General features: G+C 38.6%; 1 protein-coding gene across 4 annotated transcripts; it reads right to left on the bottom strand.

Moving 5' to 3' along the window:
* Window positions 1-2711: 2711 nt before the first annotated feature.
* Window positions 2712-11302, bottom strand: LOC103703054 (beta-1,3-galactosyltransferase GALT1). 4 transcript variants are annotated; one of them, XM_039127231.3, is made up of 9 exons: window positions 10629-10827; window positions 8747-8845; window positions 7500-8640; window positions 5999-6231; window positions 5610-5891; window positions 4884-5012; window positions 4604-4783; window positions 3557-3664; window positions 2712-3313 (listed from the first exon to the last, which is right to left on the bottom strand). In XM_039127231.3, exons 3-9 carry the CDS (start codon window positions 8263-8265, stop codon window positions 3104-3106), a joined length of 1908 nt encoding a protein of 635 aa, XP_038983159.2. In that variant the 5' UTR covers window positions 8266-8640; window positions 8747-8845; window positions 10629-10827; the 3' UTR covers window positions 2712-3103. The 4 variants fall into 4 exon arrangements, with proteins under 4 accessions (XP_038983159.2, XP_088557728.1, XP_038983158.2 ...); XM_088701602.2 differs by having other exon boundaries at window positions 10599-10685; XM_039127230.3 differs by lacking the exon at window positions 8747-8845 and having other exon boundaries at window positions 10629-11302.
* Between the last annotated feature and the right edge of the window lie 12623 nt (window positions 11303-23925).

Genomic DNA, 23925 nt, shown 5'->3' with positions numbered 1-23925 from the left:
TTTTATTTCTTCTATAAGTGTAGTAAGGCAGGTATAGGTGTTTCTCTCCATTCTCAACTTCCAAGTGGTTATCTGAATGAAATTCTCTTTGTTACCAAGATTTTTGCATAAAAGTGGACTTACTCTTTATAGTCTAGTTTGAGAGGAATGATGATTGAGATTCAAGATTCTAATAAAGAAAAATTTAAATTCAAGAACCCTCAGCATGTGGACTTGTGTTGAAATGTACAGGAGGTAACAATCCAAGGTCATTATGGTATGGTTCTTAATTGTATAGAGTTATGTATTTTCACGTGTTAGCATGATTGTGTCCCCATTTATTGTAAATCCTCTAGTAAAAAATATCAAACCTTTTTCTCAGATTTATATCTCCCTTTAACTACATTTTAGTAGGTCCTTCCGGTGTTCCACATTATTATTAATTGGACAAAAGCCAAGTATTAATTAAATCAATATATTAATTAAAGCCATATATTATTTAATTGCAGATTATTTATGTAGGCACTAATATTAATAATAAAATTTATTGCAAGCTATCCACATAGACATTAATATTAATAATAGAATTTAAATCTTTCTCATATTCCATATTAATAAGATGAAAGCCATATTTTAATTAAATCAATGTGATAAGAGTGTAAACAAATTAACAATTGCAGACCATAGAATAATACTTCTCAGTTCTCCTAATTTGACTCAATAATGTATCTCCATTGAATAAATTTCAAAAAAACAAAAACGCACTGATCTTAAAATGAGCACGTTGAAGTTTGATACTTTCAAATTTGATCGATGAAAGTGATTTGAGAAAGTATCGTAAGAATTTTGATCAGATGAATTGGCCAACATACAAGGTTTTGGATGTGCTGCAGATGGTGTTCTGCCGCTCCAACGCGGCCAGGGAGGCGTTTGTGGAAATGCGTGCAGATGATCATGCACAGGAGATGACATTTGACAGCTAGTTGTATGGAGGATCTAAAGCTTGCAGCGAGCACAATTGGAAGCCTGGTGAGGCCGAATGCATTGAGGAGAGAGATGAACAAGATCACCTTGTAAGCTCGATCAACATAAGAGACTAGTTTAATCTTGGCAAGGTCGCTTTCGCCAATTTGGGTAGCAGCTTGTCAAGGTGGGGGACGGAGAAAAAGAAGTGAATTTGGCATATCAATCGATTGCAGAAGAAGAGAAAGATGAGAATTCTTGTAAATATTTTCTAAATGATCCATTTGTTTGGTGTTATTGAAGGTATGAACTGGTTTTAGTTTTACTGTAACTTCAGTCCCATCTGACGTAGGGTTGAACTTGATTGATTTTATCTTTTGGACAAAATAGAGACCTTGTGTCTAAACTTTTCATGTTACAAAATGTATTCTATAGTTCTCATAGTCCTGATGATTGTGTAATCGGTGCTGCATCCGACCATCAAAATGATCAAATGAGGACAGGACCAAAGCCGAGTTACTGAACTTTTTTTTTGGTCTTGAACCTGGAAGTAGTGCTTTCGGAGAGAACAGTTACAGTCCTCAGTAGCCGTTAGTACAAGATTTGGCATTGGACGGTTCAAAGCACAACCACAGCAACCTGATTACTGGGTCAAGAGCACTATCTGAAAGTATTTCTATGATCTAATTATAGATAATAAATTCGTTGGAAAATTTAGAGTCTAGGAGCATTCGGTTCATGTTATTGTTTTTTAGCAACAAGTGCATCTTTTGTGGTATTGGACTGCAAGGAGTGGTTTGAAGATTTAAGGTAGGACAGGACAACAAATTGGAGGAAGGCAATCCTTGGCCTAAGGGATTCCCTCAAACTACAGGCACCACCTCCTTCCCAATGGTGTGTTCTCTTGGATAAGAGTGAAAAGGCATTACAGTCTGCTATAATTGGTCATTTGGTCCTTCCATCATCTGGGGGGTATTCCTTGCCCAAAATCTGCAGTTTAGTGTTCTTAAACTTCATATTACAATGGCATACACTTTGTACTACTGATTTCTGATTTCGTTAAGCCACTACAATTCAGTCTCACATTATGTAATATAAGCATATTGGCTTCTTCATTTTTGCCGAAAAGGAAATCTGTTTAACAAAACAACAAAAAGGGGGGAAGCAAGAAAACTAGATTGTTATTTATTTGATGTATCAGAAAAAGACACCAAAACGTCAAAGAGCACTTACAGGGAGCACAGAGAATAAATAAATAAGCAAACAAACAAATAAGTAACCTTGCTCTATTATCTGTCAGTGTTGATCAATTTTATACATTGATGACAGATATCCTGAATCCAAAGAATGCATAAGGTAATGATATCACAAACACACACACACACACACATATATATACACTCCGCCCTCTGAAATTATCACGTGCATCTCAAATCAGAGGATCACAATCATCAATAAGGTAGCCTTGGCTCTTGACTAACAAGCATTGAACAACTCCTGTGCCGAACATACTGATAAATCAGGAACGAAATTGATGACCCAAAAAAATGAAAAAGGTTTCTCTCAAATGTTATATCATGCAGAACTTACTCCCATAAATCAAGCACGGAACTGGTGATCCAAAAACAAAATGAAAAAGATGACTCTCAAACGCTACAATATGCATCCATCAAATACACTTCCCTATTGAGTTATTTAGGTCGATTGCCCCTGTGGAATGCTCAGGCTCAAATTTGATGATACATAAAAATGGACATGAACAGGCAAACTTCGTAGGAATGAAATGAATTAGATTGCTCTAAATAAAAATCTTTACAATCATATACCCTCTCCGTCTAGTGTAATGAGAACAACAATACGGTAGACCTCCCCAAGATATGGTACAGAAGGGAAGTCTTAATCCTAATATCATCCTGAATGCTAGTCAACGAGTCAGTTGTATCTACCTAAAACTGCCACCAACAAAGGACTCGGTAGCTACTATATCAGAATCTCAGCTAATAATCTACATATCAATCCGTGGTAAACCAAAACCTCTGGTCGGTTCTTTTCCTGCGTATCGGCAAAATCCTCTCCTATAATTCTCAGTAAGCATAAGAAATGGCATGCCGTGGAAAAAAAATCTCTTCTCATGCAAGCTCAGAAACATCCTCAACGCACATCATTCTCCACAACATGTTGCCCGATGTGCCTGCTGGAGCTTTCCCCATAGGCATAGCATCTCCCGAGGCTCCTGATAATGGGCAACCACGTAACCAGCCTCGCAACCTTCAGTATAGACTCGCTCCTCCTTCACATATTTAACATCCAACCCTCGCTTCTTCATCTCATCTATCCATATGCCCATTGCCACATCTTCCAATTTGAACATCTGCACATGAACAATATTTTCAATTTTAACATGCAATATAGCTTCCCTTAAAAAAAAGGAAAAAGAAACAAGAAAAAGAAAGCAATCTAGCTCGAAAGAACATGCATGCTACCACTAATCAGTACATTTTAATAATGTGTGGCATCCTACATTCTCATAAAGCAAGACAGAAGACAAGTCCTGGCAGGCCTGAAGTTACTTTACATATCTTAATTACACCAAGAATAACGAAAGGTCAAGTACCTTTAATCGACCCCTTTTGTGCTGCTTGTAAACTGCCTTTGCAATATCTTGTGACACAACATAACCTGGCCCGTGTGCCCAAGGAGGATATTTATCTCCAGGCCATTCCTTCATAAAAAAGAAACAGTGTAACTTAAGTAAGAATAAAGAAAACAGCTAAACCATAAGTGAATCAAGATAGAACAAGTGAGACGCAACAAGTAAAGCTAACAAAAATACATACGATAACGACAATACACATGTTGTGGAACTTTCATACAGCTTACAAATAAATCCTTTGTATTTTGAGTCTTCCTTGTGTAGTAAACTAAATGTCAATATATATTTTGTGCGAAAAAAAAACAGATGAGATCACATGCAGCGTAACTAGCAAAACACTGAATATTTGTGCTAGGAAATCTAGGACAGCCAGGCCATACAGCCTGATGCCCCACATGGGCATGAACAAGTTTCTAATATTAACAAACATACTTAAATAAAAAAAAGATATTGAAATTGGGCAACACACTTAAGAGGTTAAAAATTATAACTTCTCAAAAGCAAGTTAATGTTACATAGTGTTGGGACATGAAAAGATAAAAGGATTTGCATTGAGAAGTTCAGCCACTAGAGACAAAGCTTAAATATTCTCAACAAGGAAGGCAGAAAGCACAGTTCTTAGCCTTGAGAAGTCATGTGAATAGCACCAATACTAGTGAAGGGTAATTCTGTGCACAAATTACTAGATGCTGCGACAGATCACAAAGTTGTTGGAAATGGATCTAGAGAAAGAAAAACATCAGTGCTGAAAGTAAGGAAAAACTAAGATATAAAGCAAAAGTCAGTCTAACAGAAAAACCTCCAGATGGGGGCACCATTTAACTAGATAAATCACAAGTTTAACTCCAAAGTCAAAAGGAGTTTCCCAAACCAACAGCTAATTTTGTGCTGGTTATGCTTGACAGAAATTGCACCATGAAGTAATCAGGCATTTTGAAAATCAGTCTTCCTCCATGGTGTTTTTTCATTGGCAAACTACTTGATAGGTAGATGTAACATTGAAATTACCTCATGACTTATATACCATTTGCTATCAACATTTCGGTGAGGTTGAGAAGCGGAGTTGATCCTTCCATATAGCAGCCCACGCGTGACATTTGTATTATTTAAAGAAGAAAGCACCTCATCTACACGGACAAAAGCATCATCATCTGTTTTCATCACATACTTGGCAGATACAACTTCTGTCTGTTAGACCAAATGAAATAACCAGTTAGAAGATAAAAAAGAAAATATCAAATAAGCCAACAAAACTACTGGTTCTTCATTAACTGAGGTGCAAATTTACCCCGTAGATGCAAATGGCAATGGTTTTCCAGGTAATCAGACTATAATAATCAACAAACGGCATTAACTGGATATCTCCATAGGTGTGTGCCTCATTCCAAAGTTCTCCATTCACCAATTGGTTTTTGTGCTGTGAAGAAAAACAAGATACTGTTTAAGGTAACTGTTTGTGCAAGCTTCAAAACTAGCCTATTATATAGAAGGACAAATAATTAGGAATACATATATATAAAGAAAAATTTAAACAAAAGGGCAAAGAAAACCGGAGGCAAATTTGCTATCACAAAGAAGGCTAAAACTTGCATCACATAAAAATAAGTATCCATAAACTGAACAAAATATGGATACTCATAATGATTAAAAGTTGCCTACGCTCCTAGATTCAATCTAGCTTGCAAGATTATTTCTGCAGTACGAAGTGTTAGGCCATTCAGATGTATGTGCTATGATTATACAAAGAGGGCATAACTTTAACATTTAATGTGGGAACAAACTAAGGTGATAGGGCAAACTGAAAAGTAGATACGTAAGTTGGATAGTTAGCACAGCATGAAAGCTATAGAATGAGTCCAGCATTTTGAAGCAGACTGCAATTAACAAGCCTAACGTGTATGAGTTACTAATTTCCAACTAATTTTGTTCTAGTTCGGCAGTGTTAGCAGGCAATAAGCCAGATGCTCTTAAGAAGCGAGAATAGTGCAGCAAGCATAATATCTTCTATTCTTACTAAGCCAACAAAAAACCGCACTGCAACTGCACCAGACTTCACAGCATCATATTGCATCCATGTTCTTCGAACAGCCATCCTACGCTTGAAATTGTTTGCTGTGGAAAAGATACCAATAAAAAGATCCACAGCTTTATGAATGGGCATAGGTGGTGACTTCAGCATTTCTAAGTCCATTACATGCTCTAAATCTTCTGATGTAGGTAAGCCGCTGGCTAGGACAGATATCAATTTAATGTCTCCTGAAATCCTTGCTTCACTGACAAGCCATGGCTCCAAGCTCTGACAACACAAAAATTTGAAGATGGTTAAACTAAAATGGCAGTTGCTTCCTGGACTTATATCAATAACTGAACAGAAACAAATGGATGCGCTAGCAGTGTTAGTACTTCTCGGTAAGCAAAGGATGTTATATGCTTCCCATCTACTGTCATTTGGATTCCCTCCTCTCCCACTCGAAGAGTAGCTATAGCAAGATATCCTTGCTTAAATGGAAAATATATTCTAGGTTTTGAACCCTTTCTTGTGGTAGAAGGCTGTCTTGAAGCATTGGAATGCCTAGCTGCAAAGATTCTTTTGTCATCTTTCCCCACCATTGCACTGCACTTCTCCAAGTCATCCACTGCAATAAAAAGAAGTGAGAAACAAAATCATATAACAAAAAATGGATTGCAAAGAAAATTCACAAACTAAACAAATATGAAAAAATGAAAGCAAAAGGGTATCAGATTATATAGCACAGGCTTGTTCTCCAGGCTATTTATACCAAGTCATCACTTATTAGCACCCACATGATGAGTCCACCTAAACATATCAGATGCCTTAAATAAGGAACAATAAGCATATATTATGACAGCATCTGATAAATGAAATAAGAAGTTTAATGAGACAAATGCTTGGCATAACGAACAAAATAGGCAATTACACTTTCGACCCCATGTGCAGACAATTACGATGAAGAGGTGGTGCTATCCTTGGTCCTCTAATTGGGAAGTCATAGCATGGAAAGGTAAATTAAACTCTCATAGGTTCTAATCTTACTTGGGCGGTACATCTAGTTGATCAACAAAGTTTGTGACTACACATATGTGCGTGCCTGCATAAAAGTACATGTGCAGCTGTCAGGGAAAGGTAAATTGAGCCCTCATAGGTTCTAATCTTACTTGGGAGGTACATCTAGTTGATCAACAAAGTTTGTGACTACACATGTGTGTGCCTGCATAGAAATACAGGTGCAGCTGTGCACAGACACTCTTAAGAACCAAATCCATAGCACATAGTTATGCTTAGTGCAAAAATGAATGGTGGCATTTGAAACAAGAATCCACACCGCTGGTTATAAATATTGAACTTATATATATATAAATATCTTTCTATAATTTGGGTTATACAATCTAGCATTACCGGCCTCCAAGGTGTAAGCTCATACAATCAGGAAAAAACATCTATAATTCCTCCACTATCAAAACAGTGATGGTCTGATGTAGGAATTAAATTCATCTCAAAGGTGCAGATCATAAGCCAAATGTTCTAGATAAGAATAGAAAATTTATTGTGAAAACCTTAAGATTCCTGGTATTAAAAAAAACTAAAACTACTATTATGAACATCACAGCACAATGATCCCATTTTTTTGAGGAATTCTTACATGAAACTAATTACATCACTACTGCAAAATAATAACTAAAACTCGATACAATATATATTATAAAAGGAAATTCATAGATGGACAACATGCACAAGAACAAAACAGGAACTGGTTCAGCGAAGAAGAAAGAAATAAATCCAACCAGAATTCATTTTGTGCAGGGAGACCATCATAGATAGATGGCAAGAAACCCATAAAACAGAACTTTAATCATGATTAGAACTTCTGCAAGCAATGACTACCTTTCTTATTATCATCATGATCTGGAGAAGGGCAACGCTCCTCTGCGCCCCAATCCTTAGCTACAGTCCACGTATTTTGGACAATTACTGGATTCTCTGTAATTTTATCACCATGCAAACGAACATTGTAATGCAAAATAATCGGAGGATCTGGTTCCCCTGGTAGTGCTGCTGCTGTTAAATCGACACGGAAATTACCCAGAAGACCACCAGGTGTGCCAATAAAAGTAATGGAAGAACCCTGAACGAGTCCACAAGGAATCTTCAACTTAAAAATGCCATCACCAAATTCTGAAGCATTCATTCTTCTAATAGAATATGGGCACTGCTTCTCTTTCACTTTCTGATGTGCACTGACATTTCCAGAACCAATCCGTCTTTCATTTTCAACTGAGACCATAAGGCTTTCCCATGCAGTTCCAGCTTCCTTGATAGCCTCAACTGCATGAGGCAAGCCCTCTGCTTGACTGATTAAGTGGTGCAAATGGTACCAAGTCTGCAGAGCTCGTAGCTCTCCATCAGAAAGATTTCTTGCCAGAAAAAGATTGGAAACTAGTGTATCAGCTGGGACTACTTGGGACCCATTTTCTGGATTTTGAGCTGCAGGTGGATCTCTGACAATCAGCCATCGTAGATGGTCAGAAGAATTGCGAGAAAAGGGATTATAAAGTGATGTTTCTGCCAGTGGATTTTCCATTATCCCATACCTCAAAACCAGCAATGTAAATAAAAACACTAATATGACGCCTCCAGACCACTTCTTCATTTTTCAGGAGACTAAACATGCAACAATGTTTTAAATCTTGCGTTCCATGAGAATAAACTTCTTGAGAAATGAAAGCATATAAATCTAGAATTAATCATGTATGTGAGAAGTCAATTTCAATAAGTCTTGAAGTCATCCAATGAGAGCAGCTCTGTGAAGCTCTGCAAAATGGACTCCAGCAATGCATCCAGCCAACTTCTCGTCTAGATCATTGGATTCTTCGATAGCAATCAAACCAGCAACCTTGCTGTCAGAGATTGTAATTGGCTAGGAACCTCAATGGCAATACCACCCAGTAACACTGTCAATACTGCAATTCACCTGAAGTAAAAGCGTCCAGGGAAATCAACATGGCCAACACTTCACTCACGGTGTCTGTTCAAACATTTAAGATACATTAGAAAGACAAACTAGAAAGGTAGTACAAGAAATAATCATGAATTTATATAATTAAATAGTTAACACCACCATGATTATTTACATGGAATCAGAAAGAACCAAATATGCTTCTTAAATAGCAAAGATGGCCTGCATGAGCTTCCAACTTCCTTAGATGAAGTGCATAGAAAACAAACTAGTCCTGCAAACCAGGGATTACAATCCTCAGGTATAGACTTCAACAATTAAAACTCTCTCTCTCTCTCTCTCTCTCTCTCTCTCTCTCTCTCTCTCTCTCTCTTACATTTCATATGTTTAATTTATTTCCCGTGAAACCTAGATTTCCAAAAGGTATTTCTACATGTTGCTGGAAATTTGGAACGAATAAAGCTATATGACATAACAGTAACAAATTCCCTCATAAGTAACAAACCAGATAGGTTCAAACATTGTCCAGTTAATACCATTTCTAATGGTCAAATTAGCTTTCAACCTAACTGAAACAACTGATATCATTTAAATTCAAAAAAAATGAAATGAATGGACTCCTGAGTTTCATGCAATTTGCAATGTAAATTGTCAGTTCATATATAGAAAGTGCATCAAACCCTTACAAAAAAAAAAAAAAAAAAAGAATAATATCCATGCACCCACTCCTAAAATTTTCTACTAAAAATACAGAGAAGCTAATATGCGCCAATCATTGTGAACCATTAATACTATGCAAACCCCTAAAAATCATATTTCAAATTGTACTTCCAAACTGCAAAATGGTAACTAATTTTTCAGCAAACAGTTTGGTTTGAGATTAATTTGTAATTTTAAGCACCCTACTTATCCTTGCCATCCCGCTATTAATTTTTGTGCAGACAATTCCACTTCTTCCTCTTACCACTTCTTCTTTTCAATTCTCACAAGACAGTGAAATGTTAAGTCTACCCAAACTATGAAGTAACATTTAGCCCAAGGCAGATGACACAACCAGCCACTCGCACATTTCATCTACCAAACATTTTATCTTATATCCCCATCTTTCTTTTTTCTGCAACTAAAATAATCAAGCCCAGCTCTAGTTTCAAGCCCGTGTCCTTGGAAAAGTTCAATATGAAATTATCAATAAGGCGTGTAAAAAACAACAATCAATAAAGAGGAGGAGGAAAAAGCACCGCGATAAAAAGCGTTGATAATGTGTAACGCTGGAATGCCCTCTAAATTCGTCGAAACAAAAGCATTTTTGAACCACTTCGAATCCCCAAAGCAGAAGAAAGAGATAATTCTTTAGAGAGAAAAAAGTAAAAAAAGTAAGTTCAGAAGTTTTAAATTTCAAAACCATCAACTTTTTTTGACATTTGAAAGTTAAGATGTTTTAGTAGGTGTTTGGTTGTTAAAAACGATCGAGTTCGAAATTAAATGAAAGCCCAAGATAACAAAGGCGAAAAATCATGGAACTTGGAAAATCCTACTCAAACCTTTAACAAAAAAAAAAAAATCAAATTCCATGATTGAAGGTATTTTGTTGAGTTTTATTGCATTTCAAACGTATCCAAAAGCAAAATAACTGCTGGAGAAGGGCAAGAAAACAAAAAACGAGATTAACTGTAGAAACCCAATCTAATCAAAGCGGAAATCTTGCTACCGTTATCAAATCAAAAGCTAAAGCCCCCCAAAAGTAAGCAAAATCATCGATTAAAAGAAAAATAAAGAAAAAGCACAAATAGCATTAAATGCTTCAAGAAATTATCTCCAAAAAACTTTAATAGACTAATAGAGATCTAAATGCAGCAAACCCCCTCATCTAACCTTCCCCAAGAGACAAATCTACACAGAGGGAGAGAGCGAGAGAGAGGAAGAGAGAGTTCTACTACGCAACAGCTTAGCATCGACCATATCTCAAAAAGAATCCAACTACAAACAACCCCATTAGAGATCCAAATCCACCGATCTAACTAACTTACCTGCAGACCAACAGAGAGAGAGAGCCGTACCTCGGCATTTCCCCGAAACAGAGCGCCAGAGATAGAGAGAAATCCCCGATCCGTTCTTCGATTCGGCTCGGCAAATAGCACGGAGAAAGCGAAGGAGAGGGAGAGAAGGAGAGCTTGGACTCTACGCCAAAGACCCGACCGCCTCTCAATTCTAGTCCGGAGAAAAAAAGAGTTCGAGACTCCCAACGACAAACCAAACGGTTGCTTGCCCTGCTAATTATTTTATCTACCATCTCTTCTTTTGAATTAACCATCTTAATAATAATAATAATAATAATTTAACCTCGTTTAAACCAAACCAAACGATGACTAACGATAGGAACAAAAGCTAAAGGCCATCATAACTTTGGTCTGGTCCTCCTTGAAGCTTTTGTGGTGATGGTGTTTGCTACAGAGACCAGAAAGAAAGAAAGGAGGTAAAAATTATGGGGAGCGATGGTATCTTTTTCCACCTCCCTCTCTCGACCGGCAGCCATTAAAATTTCGGAGCAAGTAAATAATATAATTAAAATAAGAGAGAAGAAGAGTCAGGAGCGCGAGAAAGGGAGCAGAAAAATAAGAACAAGTCGAGAAAGAGTCGGATTCAGAGCCGTCTTTTCTTTTCCTGCTGCCGGATTTCTTCTTTCTTTTTTCTTTTTCTATTTCTGTGTTTTTTCTTCATTATGCTACCCAACAGTCTTAGCAACACGTAGCATTACGTGACTTCAATAAGCGCTGCACGATCCTATTGGTGATTTTGAGCCAATATCCCACTTTACTATCCAATAATTTTATGCCACGAGGCTTGAGAAGCTTTTGGTCGGTGTTTGGGGTCCGTAGCTTTATCTTTTTCGTGGCAGGCCGATGCCGGTCAATACGCGCAGATGATGGCACCGCCCTTTATGGTGGGCCCAGGGAGTCAACAAAGTTACGATTATGCCCTCCAGGAGATAAAAAAAAAAAAAAAAAAAAGGGAAAGGAACCGCTTTAGCTATCCTGTTAATTGACCATATTAACCCTGCATTGTTCTGTTAATTGCGAGGAGACTCCCTACTGTAGTTGACTTCGCTGGAAGGCAATCAGGCTTGGTCGGATCATGTATATACATGTACGGATCAGATCAGATACGGTTTGGATTAAAATTTCCCAAACTAAAATCTGAATATGCTGTATTTAACAAACAAGTAATCCGCTCTAACCTATTTAATTTGTTTAATAAACAATTAATCAATTAATTTGTATAACTTGTTAACCTATATGACATGATAATTCATTAATCTATTAACTTACTTAATAAGCATGTAACCTGCTTGCCCGCTCTAATTCAATTCTTGAACGAGTTAAATGAATTTAGGAGATGGAGCCTGAACCTCACCTAATTATTAAATAGTTTAAATGGACTGATCTATTTACGATCTGAATATATTTAGTTCAAACCAAATCTGTTTATTCTAGGCCGAATATGAATTAGATTGGCGGATTGGATCATATTTTGTCAACTTTACCGGCGGTTAGCGGATTGGTAACTCTATTAGGATTGTGATTTCCGTACAGGTGGTCCGCTGGGGATTAGCATTGTAATGTCCGGGCCCAGAACCTACTAGGCCCAATAAGAAATGGGCCCAGTTAAGGGTTGGGCCCAAATTTCACTGTGGGCAGTGCTGTTATCATATTTAAAAAAAAAAAAGAAATAAAAACGAAGGGATAAGACCGACAGGGAGGGGTGACCCTCACCCCTGCTGACAGCCGCTGCCGGCGCGCCGGAGACAAGGGGAGGCGGCGGCCAGTCCCGGAGCAGGAGGGAATGGAGAGGATGGGACCTCTTAGAGGGGGGTCTCATCCTCTAAATAATCAATTAAGCCTCTGCCGGCAACCCCAAATCACAGACCCCCCTAAACACCGAACGAGAGAAAGAGAGAGAGGGTTTGCCAACCTACTTCCGTCGCCGGAGGAGAGGCTCGTGACTTCTTCCAAAAGCTAGGTAAGCCCCCTGCCTTCTCTCCTCCTGATTTATTCAAGATAATAAAGAAAGAAACAAAGACAGAAAGGAAGGGGAAGAAACAGGGCTCACCGCGTGCGGCCGCTCCCTTGGTCTGCCAGCAGCCGACGCCCGCGCCGACGGGATCAGCCGCAGGCGCGGCCGTGGGCTCAGCCGCAGGCGCGGCTGTGGACGCCGCGAGCTCGGCGGTGGCACTGCCGACTGTGGCTCGGCCCTCCCAAACCCCCCTTCTTCCTTCACAGGGGAAAATGGAGAGAGGAAGAGAGAGGGTTTGGGAGTAAGAGAGAGAGAGAATATGGGGTGGTGCCGGAGGGGAAGGACCAAAGAAAAGAAAGAAAGAAAGAAAGAGAGAGGAGGAAGAGGCCGTAGATCCGGCCGGAGGAGAAGAAGAAGACCGGGGAAGCCGAGAGCTCGGCCGCGGGCTCGGCCGGGGATGCCGTGGGGCTTGGCCGCGGACGCCGCCGGTCGTGGCCCGTCCCCCTCCGCTCGCCATCCTCCCCTCCGCTCGCCGTCCGGCCATCGTCGGAGAAGAGAGGAAGGGGGAGATCGGGAGAGAAGGAAGGAAAGAGAGGAGGAGGGGAGGAAGCTTCGGGAAGGAGAAGAAAAGAAAAAGGAGAAGAGAAGAGAAGAAAAGAAAAAGAAAAAGAAAAGAAAAGAAAGAAAATGAGAAGAAAAAAGAAAAGAGTGGGTTAACGGGCCGGAATCGGGTTCGGATCCGAAACACGTTAAGCCCAAATTAAATTGGGTCCGAATCCAATTAAGCTGAGTTGGTCTCAGCATACCTAATTGATTGTAAATCAGGCCCAATTCAAGCCCAATTTAACTGACAGAAGGTCGAATTGACCTTGGGCTAATCCTGACTCAGACCCAAATGAGCCACGTTGACCAAATCAGAGGACCCAATTGGCTAGAAAAGGTTGGACCCAATTATAAACGAGGCCCAATCCTTTAATTAAAAACCCAATCAACCCAGGTGGACCCAATCTGGTTTTAAATCGAATCCCAAAGGCTTCAAATTGGACTTGGGCTAAATCCTTGGATAGGACCCAAGCAAGTAAGTTCATAGTATGATGAACTAAGAAATTTTATAAGAAATGAAGGGGGAATAATGTAATCCCTATGATGTTGTTTTAGGTGATTGAGGATTAGTCACCTGGACTTGAGCAATTTGGAAAGCGAATTGAGGTAAGTAATCTGTCTTAATCCTATCGTAGATCTTGTAATACGTTTTATAAGATGAACCAGTGTTTTTTTTATACAATTTGAATTGTATGCATGATTAGTGAAGAATGTAAGTAACCTGTCCTAATCCTGTTATGGATCATATTATGTTATTAATGTTTCCTAAGCATTTATTTTAAGTATATATGTTTCATGCCTGATATGTTACAATGCATAAGTAACTTGCATGATCCCAGAAGCTATGGCTATGTATGCGACATGATGATACTGATATTTTAATCATGCATGTAAGTTTATAAAGTCTTAGTTAGCCAAGAGGCACTGTAACGGGCTCAAAGATGCTACTGATCGAATGCAACTGAGCTGGCCTTGCTAGTGGCCGAGAATAACTTCGCTGGCCTTGCTAGTGGCCGAGAATGACTAGCTGGCCCCGCCAGTGGCCGAATGGACTTCGTAGTAGCATCCGAGAGAAAAAGGACCACGGCATGCCGGGGGGCACGGTTTCATATGCATATATTATGAAAATTGTTGTGATTTGCACTACTGCTTTGTTTAAATCGCATACTTATTATGCCATGATGATTATTAGATAAACATGCATGTCAGCTTCTCAAAACCCTGATTTACATGTTTAGTCTACTGGTTGATCCGGTAGGATTATGCAGGATTACTTACTGAGCCGTGTAGCTCATATCCGTTTATTTACTTTTTTCTTTCAGATCCTCACCACTGATAGCTGCCAGAGACACGTTAATTTGGTATTAGCGCTTCTTTCTTTTGGGGTAAAGCAAGTATATACTTTTGTGTATATAAACTACGTAGAAGCTCTGTATTTGGGTACTGACCAGCATGTTGTACTAGATGAATACACATGAAAAGATTTGGTTGGTTTGACTACCCTATTTCCCAGGTATGAGGCTGCGTGCTATTGTGGGCAGTAGTCGGCAATAGCACGGCCGTGTCACGGATCCGGATCCGGGGCGTGACATTTCGTGGTATCAGAGCAATAGGTTAACCATGAGTAAAAATTTTAAGCTTTAATAAGGAAATGGGTAGTTAAGTCTCATTTAGTGAGATTCCGCATAACCGGAAAGGAAAGAAAAGATTTTATTGGTCGCATCATCGGTCTGTCACAAAAATTGCTTGACACAAATATTTTGATAGGTGACAAGGAGCAACAAAAAGAAAGATGTTAGGGCTAATACAAAATCATTCTAGGGGCATGATTGTGACAGGTATGGTATCAGAATTTAAGATTTAAGACTACTAAGGATTTTGGTGTTTTGAATCAGAATGCTAGCAAGCCATGCCAAAATAAGAATAAATTATTTTGGAGATTTCTCGATGGAGTAATTTGTATTTTGGATTATGATTAAAGTATATTTTGACTGATATTAAGTGGAGTACTAGCCATGGAATATTAAAGTACATTGTGATTATTTATGTATCAGTATATAGGTGATATTGGAAGTTTAACTTGGTACTGGGTACTGTGGATGATACTTCTAGTTTGAAGTTAATTATTTTGATGGCAGGATAGGGTTTATTCATAAGTTGTTTCAGGCTTGGACAAGGAAAGATATTTTTAATATTCTTCGAGGATAAAATCTGTATGACAAATTATGCAGGCAACTATTATATAGAAAGAAAGTATATTTGAGAAATGAGATCTAAGAGTTTCCCCTTTGTTTACTTGGAATGTGAAATATTAGATCTTTGCAAATTATAATGCAAGATTAATATTTCGATTGGAAGTCATTTAGTAAATTCTGAGAATAATTTTCAATGTTGAAGAATATTTTAGGCTCAAATATTCTACATTGGATAAAGTGCAGTAGTTTGTGATCCTGTGATAAATCAATTAAACAAATATTAGTTGATGTTTTGATAAAAAAAAAAAAAGAGAGAGAATGATGATGACATGGGGTCATTAGGAAATGCGAGTGGAATCAGCAATAGAATTGATACGGGAACATGCCCAATAGCACATGATGTTGCAGGAGTTTGTATTTAGTGATCATGTTTGTAAGATTTGAAATAAATTATTTTATCTCTAATAGAGGGGCAATTATTAAATGCTTTCATTTATCACTAAGAAGCAAGTCTAAATTGTTTTATGAGGAAGGTAAAAAAAAAAATTATGGATGATAATTCCACATATCATCGTCTAGTGGAAAGAGTACAATAGAAGAAGATTTTTAAATAGAGATCTTACAATAAAAGTATACATCCTTTTCTTTTAACGGGGATGTGAGATCCAGAATCACCTTCTAGCAATGCTAAAGTAGGGCAGATTATTGTTCATGCAATTTAAAGATACCTAATATAAGATTGGGATATTGAGAAATAATTTTCAGAAGTTTACACAATTTCGAGCTTAAAATGTCCTAAGATGATTTGAGAGCTTATCTCGTATTAGGAAAGAAGGCTTATTTACAATGAATGAAGTTGTTGAAAATGTAAAATTCATTTTAAAGCGTTGTCGCTTATTTAAGAGGATCTTATGTTGGGGTACCCTTTCTTTGCTCGCTCATGGAAAAGTAAAAAAAGAAGTTTTGGCTAAGTAACATACGATCTAGATGGAGGAAAGATTTGAAGTGCAAATACAGATGAGGAATTAAATAGTTCTGTTTGTAGGCAAATAGTATGTTGATCAAAAGTTATTAGTGAATTCAAAGGATTTTGATGTTTTGAATCAGAGTGCGCAGCGAAAATATAGTGGTCTGAATTATTTATCTAAGTTGGTTAGAAGTGCGATTCCTTTAATTCGGAAAGTTTTGATCTGTTTTTTGGTGTAGTAGGATTTTTTCTTGATAAATAAAAAGAGAATGTTCTGATTTTGGATAGCACGGTGCTATCCTAGATTCTCCAGTTTTATGTCGTACTAAGAAATTCTTAGCATCTTTTGACTAGAATTAATGGATCATCGATTTTGATCTCAGATCTGAAATATGCTGATATGAACCTCCGTCCTTCTAAATGTGAAGCTTGAATTTTTTTTAATTAATATCAACTCTCCATCTGATTAAAAGAAATTGAGGTTATCAGTAGACCATGATGAATTTCAATCAAGAGTGGACTAGAGTTGTTTATGATCCAATCTTGTGATAGATCGGGTAATCGAGAGCAGTTGATACTTTGACAAAGAAACTTGATCTTCTTATTCAGAATTAAGATGTTGATTTTATGAATAATCTGGAGAGAGAGCTGTATAATCTTCACCCGTGAGTTTTTCTATTATTGGTAACTCCCGGGAGAATCTTGGCATCTTAAATTTAGTATTAACGGATTGATGGTGCCTTGGTTGGGCTTAGACCTGAAATGTTCCCTACTCCTAGCTATGACATCTTCGATCTACCTATCTAAAAGGGGTTTGAAGTTTTGCTAGGATAAAAGTTGATCATAAAATTGTAGGCAAGGTTAAGAGAAGAAAGAAGATTATAGATTATGAAAAGTATTTGATGCTAATGCTCTCACCTATTTTTGTTAAGCCGATTACGATCTTTGTGTGGACTTAATCAAAAGCAATTAATTTCTCGGGCCAAGGATTATAGCATCTAAGGTGGGAAGATTAGTCTTCTTTTGGAAGAGATCAAAAGAACTCCTATATCATAAATAGAAGGGATCAAGTTTTGAGGTGCCATGATTTTGCCAAAATCTTATCAGCAAACATTTTAAGAGGGAGACTAACCGAGAACTAGAGGGTGACTCGATGGTTGAATACTTTTAAAGCCTGAACCTTAAGGTATGACTAATTTCGAGGACGAAATTATTTTAAGGGGGGTAGGATGTAATGTCTGGGCCCAGAACCTACTAGGCCCAATAAGAAATGGGCCCAGTTAAGGGTTGGGCCCAAATTTCACTGTGGGCAGTGCTGTTATCATATTTAAAAAAAAAAAAGAAATAAAAACGAAGGGATAAGACCGACAGGGAGGGGTGACCCTCACCCCTGCTGACAGCCGCTGCCGGCGCGCCGGAGACAAGGGGAGGCGGCGGCCAGTCCCGGAGCAGGAGGGAATGGAGAGGATGGGACCTCTTAGAGGGGGGTCTCATCCTCTAAATAATCAATTAAGCCTCTGCCGGCAACCCCAAATCACAGACCCCCCTAAACACCGAACGAGAGAAAGAGAGAGAGGGTTTGCCAACCTACTTCCGTCGCCGGAGGAGAGGCTCGTGACTTCTTCCAAAAGCTAGGTAAGCCCCCTGCCTTCTCTCCTCCTGATTTATTCAAGATAATAAAGAAAGAAACAAAGACAGAAAGGAAGGGGAAGAAACAGGGCTCACCGCGTGCGGCCGCTCCCTTGGTCTGCCAGCAGCCGACGCCCGCGCCGACGGGATCAGCCGCAGGCGCGGCCGTGGGCTCAGCCGCAGGCGCGGCTGTGGACGCCGCGAGCTCGGCGGTGGCACTGCCGACTGTGGCTCGGCCCTCCCAAACCCCCCTTCTTCCTTCACAGGGGAAAATGGAGAGAGGAAGAGAGAGGGTTTGGGAGTAAGAGAGAGAGAGAATATGGGGTGGTGCCGGAGGGGAAGGACCAAAGAAAAGAAAGAAAGAAAGAAAGAGAGAGGAGGAAGAGGCCGTAGATCCGGCCGGAGGAGAAGAAGAAGACCGGGGAAGCCGAGAGCTCGGCCGCGGGCTCGGCCGGGGATGCCGTGGGGCTTGGCCGCGGACGCCGCCGGTCGTGGCCCGTCCCCCTCCGCTCGCCATCCTCCCCTCCGCTCGCCGTCCGGCCATCGTCGGAGAAGAGAGGAAGGGGGAGATCGGGAGAGAAGGAAGGAAAGAGAGGAGGAGGGGAGGAAGCTTCGGGAAGGAGAAGAAAAGAAAAAGGAGAAGAGAAGAGAAGAAAAGAAAAAGAAAAAGAAAAGAAAAGAAAGAAAATGAGAAGAGAAAAGAAAAGAGTGGGTTAACGGGCCGGAATCGGGTTCGGATCCGAAACACGTTAAGCCCAAATTAAATTGGGTCCGAATCCAATTAAGCTGAGTTGGTCTCAGCATACCTAATTGATTGTAAATCAGGCCCAATTCAAGCCCAATTTAACTGACAGAAGGTCGAATTGACCTTGGGCTAATCCTGACTCAGACCCAAATGAGCCACGTTGACCAAATCAGAGGACCCAATTGGCTAGAAAAGGTTGGACCCAATTATAAACGAGGCCCAATCCTTTAATTAAAAACCCAATCAACCCAGGTGGACCCAATCTGGTTTTAAATCGAATCCCAAAGGCTTCAAATTGGACTTGGGCTAAATCCTTGGATAGGACCCAAGCAAGTAAGTTCATAGTATGATGAACTAAGAAATTTTATAAGAAATGAAGGGGGAATAATGTAATCCCTATGATGTTGTTTTAGGTGATTGAGGATTAGTCACCTGGACTTGAGCAATTTGGAAAGCGAATTGAGGTAAGTAATCTGTCTTAATCCTATCGTAGATCTTGTAATACGTTTTATAAGATGAACCAGTGTTTTTTTTATACAATTTGAATTGTATGCATGATTAGTGAAGAATGTAAGTAACCTGTCCTAATCCTGTTATGGATCATATTATGTTATTAATGTTTCCTAAGCATTTATTTTAAGTATATATGTTTCATGCCTGATATGTTACAATGCATAAGTAACTTGCATGATCCCAGAAGCTATGGCTATGTATGCGACATGATGATACTGATATTTTAATCATGCATGTAAGTTTATAAAGTCTTAGTTAGCCAAGAGGCACTGTAACGGGCTCAAAGATGCTACTGATCGAATGCAACTGAGCTGGCCTTGCTAGTGGCCGAGAATAACTTCGCTGGCCTTGCTAGTGGCCGAGAATGACTAGCTGGCCCCGCCAGTGGCCGAATGGACTTCGTAGTAGCATCCGAGAGAAAAAGGACCACGGCATGCCGGGGGGCACGGTTTCATATGCATATATTATGAAAATTGTTGTGATTTGCACTACTGCTTTGTTTAGATCGCATACTTATTATGCCATGATGATTATTAGATAAACATGCATGTCAGCTTCTCAAAACCCTGATTTACATGTTTAGTCTACTGGTTGATCCGGTAGGATTATGCAGGATTACTTACTGAGCCGTGTAGCTCATATCCGTTTATTTACTTTTTTCTTTCAGATCCTCACCACTGATAGCTGCCAGAGACACGTTAATTTGGTATTAGCGCTTCTTTCTTTTGGGGTAAAGCAAGTATATACTTTTGTGTATATAAACTACGTAGAAGCTCTGTATTTGGGTACTGACCAGCATGTTGTACTAGATGAATACACATGAAAAGATTTGGTTGGTTTGACTACCCTATTTCCCAGGTATGAGGCTGCGTGCTATTGTGGGCGGTAGTCGGCAATAGCACGGCCGTGTCACGGATCCGGATCCGGGGCGTGACAAGCATTGTATGAAATACGATGGAGAGGGATGCAGTGGTTGACGCATGTCCTCTCTTCCGAGTTGACTAGTATTTGTTGTGGGCTTCGGAAGGCTAACCCCACCAGAGAGGTGATGGGGTTGGTGGGAGGAATAGGTTGGTGAAGGTGACGATGGAAAGTGCCAAGGCTTGGGTTGCAGATGGCTTTGGAGAAGGATTTTCCGGCAACCACCAGGTGGAAGGTTCCTGTCATGGAAGGTTTACCTGCTTGAGTATATAATAACTAATTAAGACCATTATTTTGTTAAGGATTTGATGGTATTGTAGCCTAAGGAGCACGCTTGTCACCAACCTATGGAAACACCTAGACTCACTGTCGATGTGAGGGCTAATAACACAAAGGCTACTAATTATGTGAAATAGGATCATTTGTCGCCTTGTTGGCTATTTTGGGTGCATTGGGTCAAGTCTAGATTGGATTGGACCCAACTTATCTTTCTTTTGTTTTTTGTGAAAAAAAAAAAATTAGGCCATGGTACTAGTGCTCCTATCTAGAAGTGTCGCATTCTAGTCTTTCCTTGGCCTTGGTACTAGTGCATGAGTCTGGATTACATGCATTTCTACTATATGTAATTAAAAAAAAAAATCTTCGATTCATGAGATAGGAAGTGATACAAACAAAATGCAATACAAATCCAAACAGAAGACTTAGGAGATGCAGATTATTCTTCTGAAGAAATCTAAACCATCGGCATGTTTAGCATTAGCCACCGAACTCCACTCCTTCCAAATCGACTGTATTTTAGAGAGGATTTGGAAAATGGATTTTGAAGAATGTCTAAAACTACTCTCATTCCTTTGAAGCTAGAGCCTCCACCAAAGAGCCATGGTTCTAAAAACCACTCCGTCCTAGGTATGGAATCTGAACCACTATGTCCAACACAAGATGTCAAAGATAGCAGAAGTGGTTTCAGACCTGTCTAGAAAAGATCCAACCCAAATGTAAACACTAAACTGACTCTTTCCATCCAACAAGACACAATGCTCCACCCCTTCTAATCAAATTTTTGGCAGTAAGAATCCTTCTCTTCGACGGCAAGGTAGCAGAAGAAGACCCTATTTGGCATAACTTTTGAAGGGATAGAAAGCATTTTCTGGCCATCCAAAAGTACTTTTAGATAAAATAGAAGTATTTGGTAAAAAAAAAATCGAAAAATTATTTTAGCTTTGCCAGAAAGTTAAAACAGCTTTTAGGTTGGAAAAAACACTTTTAGACTAAATAGAGCTTCTCCGGAAAAACACTTTTAGGTCCCATCAGAAAGCTATTTTGAGTTATAAATTTTTTCTTTTCTTTTTGGACCAAAATACTAATAATAAAATATAGTAATTGTAGAAAATAATAATATTAATATATAATAATTATTATAAATATAATATTTTATATCTTTATTATTATATTATACTGTAAATATTATATTATATCATATCATAATACATTGATATATTACATTATATAATATGAAATTATTCTATATTATTATGCTATAGTATACAAATATTATATTACTATATTATAAAATATTATATTACATTACCGTATCATTATACTATATTATAAATTTATATATTAATATATATTATATTTTATTATGTTATGTTGTATACTATTATGTAATTTTTTGTATGGTTATGTTGTCATACCAAAAATATTTTATCAGTTTGTTTATCAAACACATATTAAAATTTCACAATATTTTAAAAATATAATTATTAAATAGTAAATAGTTTTTTATAAAAGATTTACTTCAAAAAATACTACTTCTGAAAACTTTACCGTCAACAGAGGCCGTACTTGATTTTCTCTGGGGCATTTGCTTTCCATAGAAAAGAAATTTCCGAATCTTAAATCTGAGGAATTTCCTCCCGGCAATTAATCATTGTCACGTGGCAGGTGCAACGTCACATTTAGCTTCTTTTTAAGTAGGAGGCTTTTTTTCCAGCGTTGACCTTATCTTTACCACGCGGTTCGAATATAGTTTAGATATTTTGAGTCTGAAGCGGATGTGTTTCCGACATGGGAAATACTGCGAGGGAGGAACACGAGGTGAGAGATGTCTAAATTGGTACGAAGACAATTAATGGAGTAGCTTTTAATCAAACCACATGATGCCACGGGCATCAGGAAGGAGAAAGCTTTGTGGTTATTGACTTCTCAAAGTCTTTTTCGACGTAGATGGTGAGTGGTTGATGCCTAGTCCTCTTAGGTTAGGCAAACAATTGGCAGCTGTTGCTCCACGCATCTTCATACGAAATTTCCACCCATATATATATAAAAGGTTCAGGCACATGGTTAACTCTTGAATGATAGGCATCTTTCTTGTTCCCTCTTTCGTGTTACGTTATACATAAAACGATATCACCTTGAGCCATGAGATCATGCATCTCTCTAAAGTAAAAAATTGATAGAATAAGATAGATTTATTTATATATTTTATATTTTCTTATACTCTCCTTCACATGTGGGCCGGACTTTTCTTTAATGGATGAGCTCTGATACTTTGTTAAAATCGCCACTTATCTTTAAAGGTTAAGCTAATAGGATGAGATAGATTTATTTATATATTTTATATATTTTTACACTAGGATGCTTCTTTATTTTTTTGTCATAGGGCAAGAGAAGATTGCTGATGTGCTTCTTTAGATCTTCTTCATTTTTCATGGGCAATGTATCAATTATGACCATTAGATTTTATCCAAATTATGGTACTTTGCCATGTGTACTCGGACCTCTCTTTCAAGGTCATTCATTATACAATAAATGGTAAGCAAAAAATTAAAAAATTATCCTATATGGATCATAGGAAGAACCTAGCAAAACCCAAATTTAGATCCAAAGTGTAAGGCATGCTTGCATTTGAAGTTAGCTAGACTGCAAGAAGAAAAAATTACACCGGGAGAAAACAATCATTTTACTCATTCTCACGCTACCGGCAGCAAAGTTGGGATCTACGCATTCTCACCAAGACCTATGCCGAAATTTCAAAAAATTTTAAACATACAAGATTATACAACATGATACAACATTGGATGCATGGCGTGTGTATTTGTGGTCACCTCTTTCCCTTGTGGAATCCGGTACTTTTAGTGCTGATATTATCTACGCATCATAGATATCTTATTAATTACAGATACTTGAGCAAATCCAAGACGGCAAAGAATTATATGAATTATATAATAAGGTGGCTTTATTCCATTATGAGCACTACGTGAAAGGGAGGTCCTCCATGCATACCGGGCCAACAAAGAGAGAACAGGAACCTGGCTTTAATTCTGTTTGCCCTAGCAAGCATATAGCATGTTGCTTTAATACAGAAGAAGGATCTCATGGGAGTCCTTTTCGTGCTGCACATTCGAAAAGTAGAAGGTCGCTAGAAAGCAAGTCAAGTTAATTTTAGAGAGGAGATGGTACAAATAAGGTTGTTGGTTACAGTGAGATCTTACAAACTTGTGGGCCATGAATTAAGGGCTAGTCTTTATATTCCCTTCCAAGCTTATTCCAAATCTAAACTGCACGCAAAACTCGTTATCTTGCCCTTTCATGGCGTACCGAGGCACAGAAGAGGTTGTTCAATGCATATCATGAAGCAATAGCACTGAAAAAATAATGTTGAGCCTACAGTACTACAGATGACGCTGGGCTGGTTGGTGAGATTTCTCAGTCCGAACTTGGCTAGCGACTTCCCTAACCACATAGGTCACACATGGTGGCTAGCAATA

This window comes from Phoenix dactylifera, chromosome 7 (genome assembly GCF_051530095.1).
Source record: "Phoenix dactylifera cultivar Ajwa chromosome 7, Ajwa_hap1_PhDact_Kaust_v1.1, whole genome shotgun sequence".
Lineage (NCBI taxonomy): Eukaryota > Viridiplantae > Streptophyta > Magnoliopsida > Arecales > Arecaceae > Phoenix > Phoenix dactylifera.
Note: the sequence above shows the minus strand (reverse complement) of the source record. Positions and strands in the feature narration are given on the sequence as shown.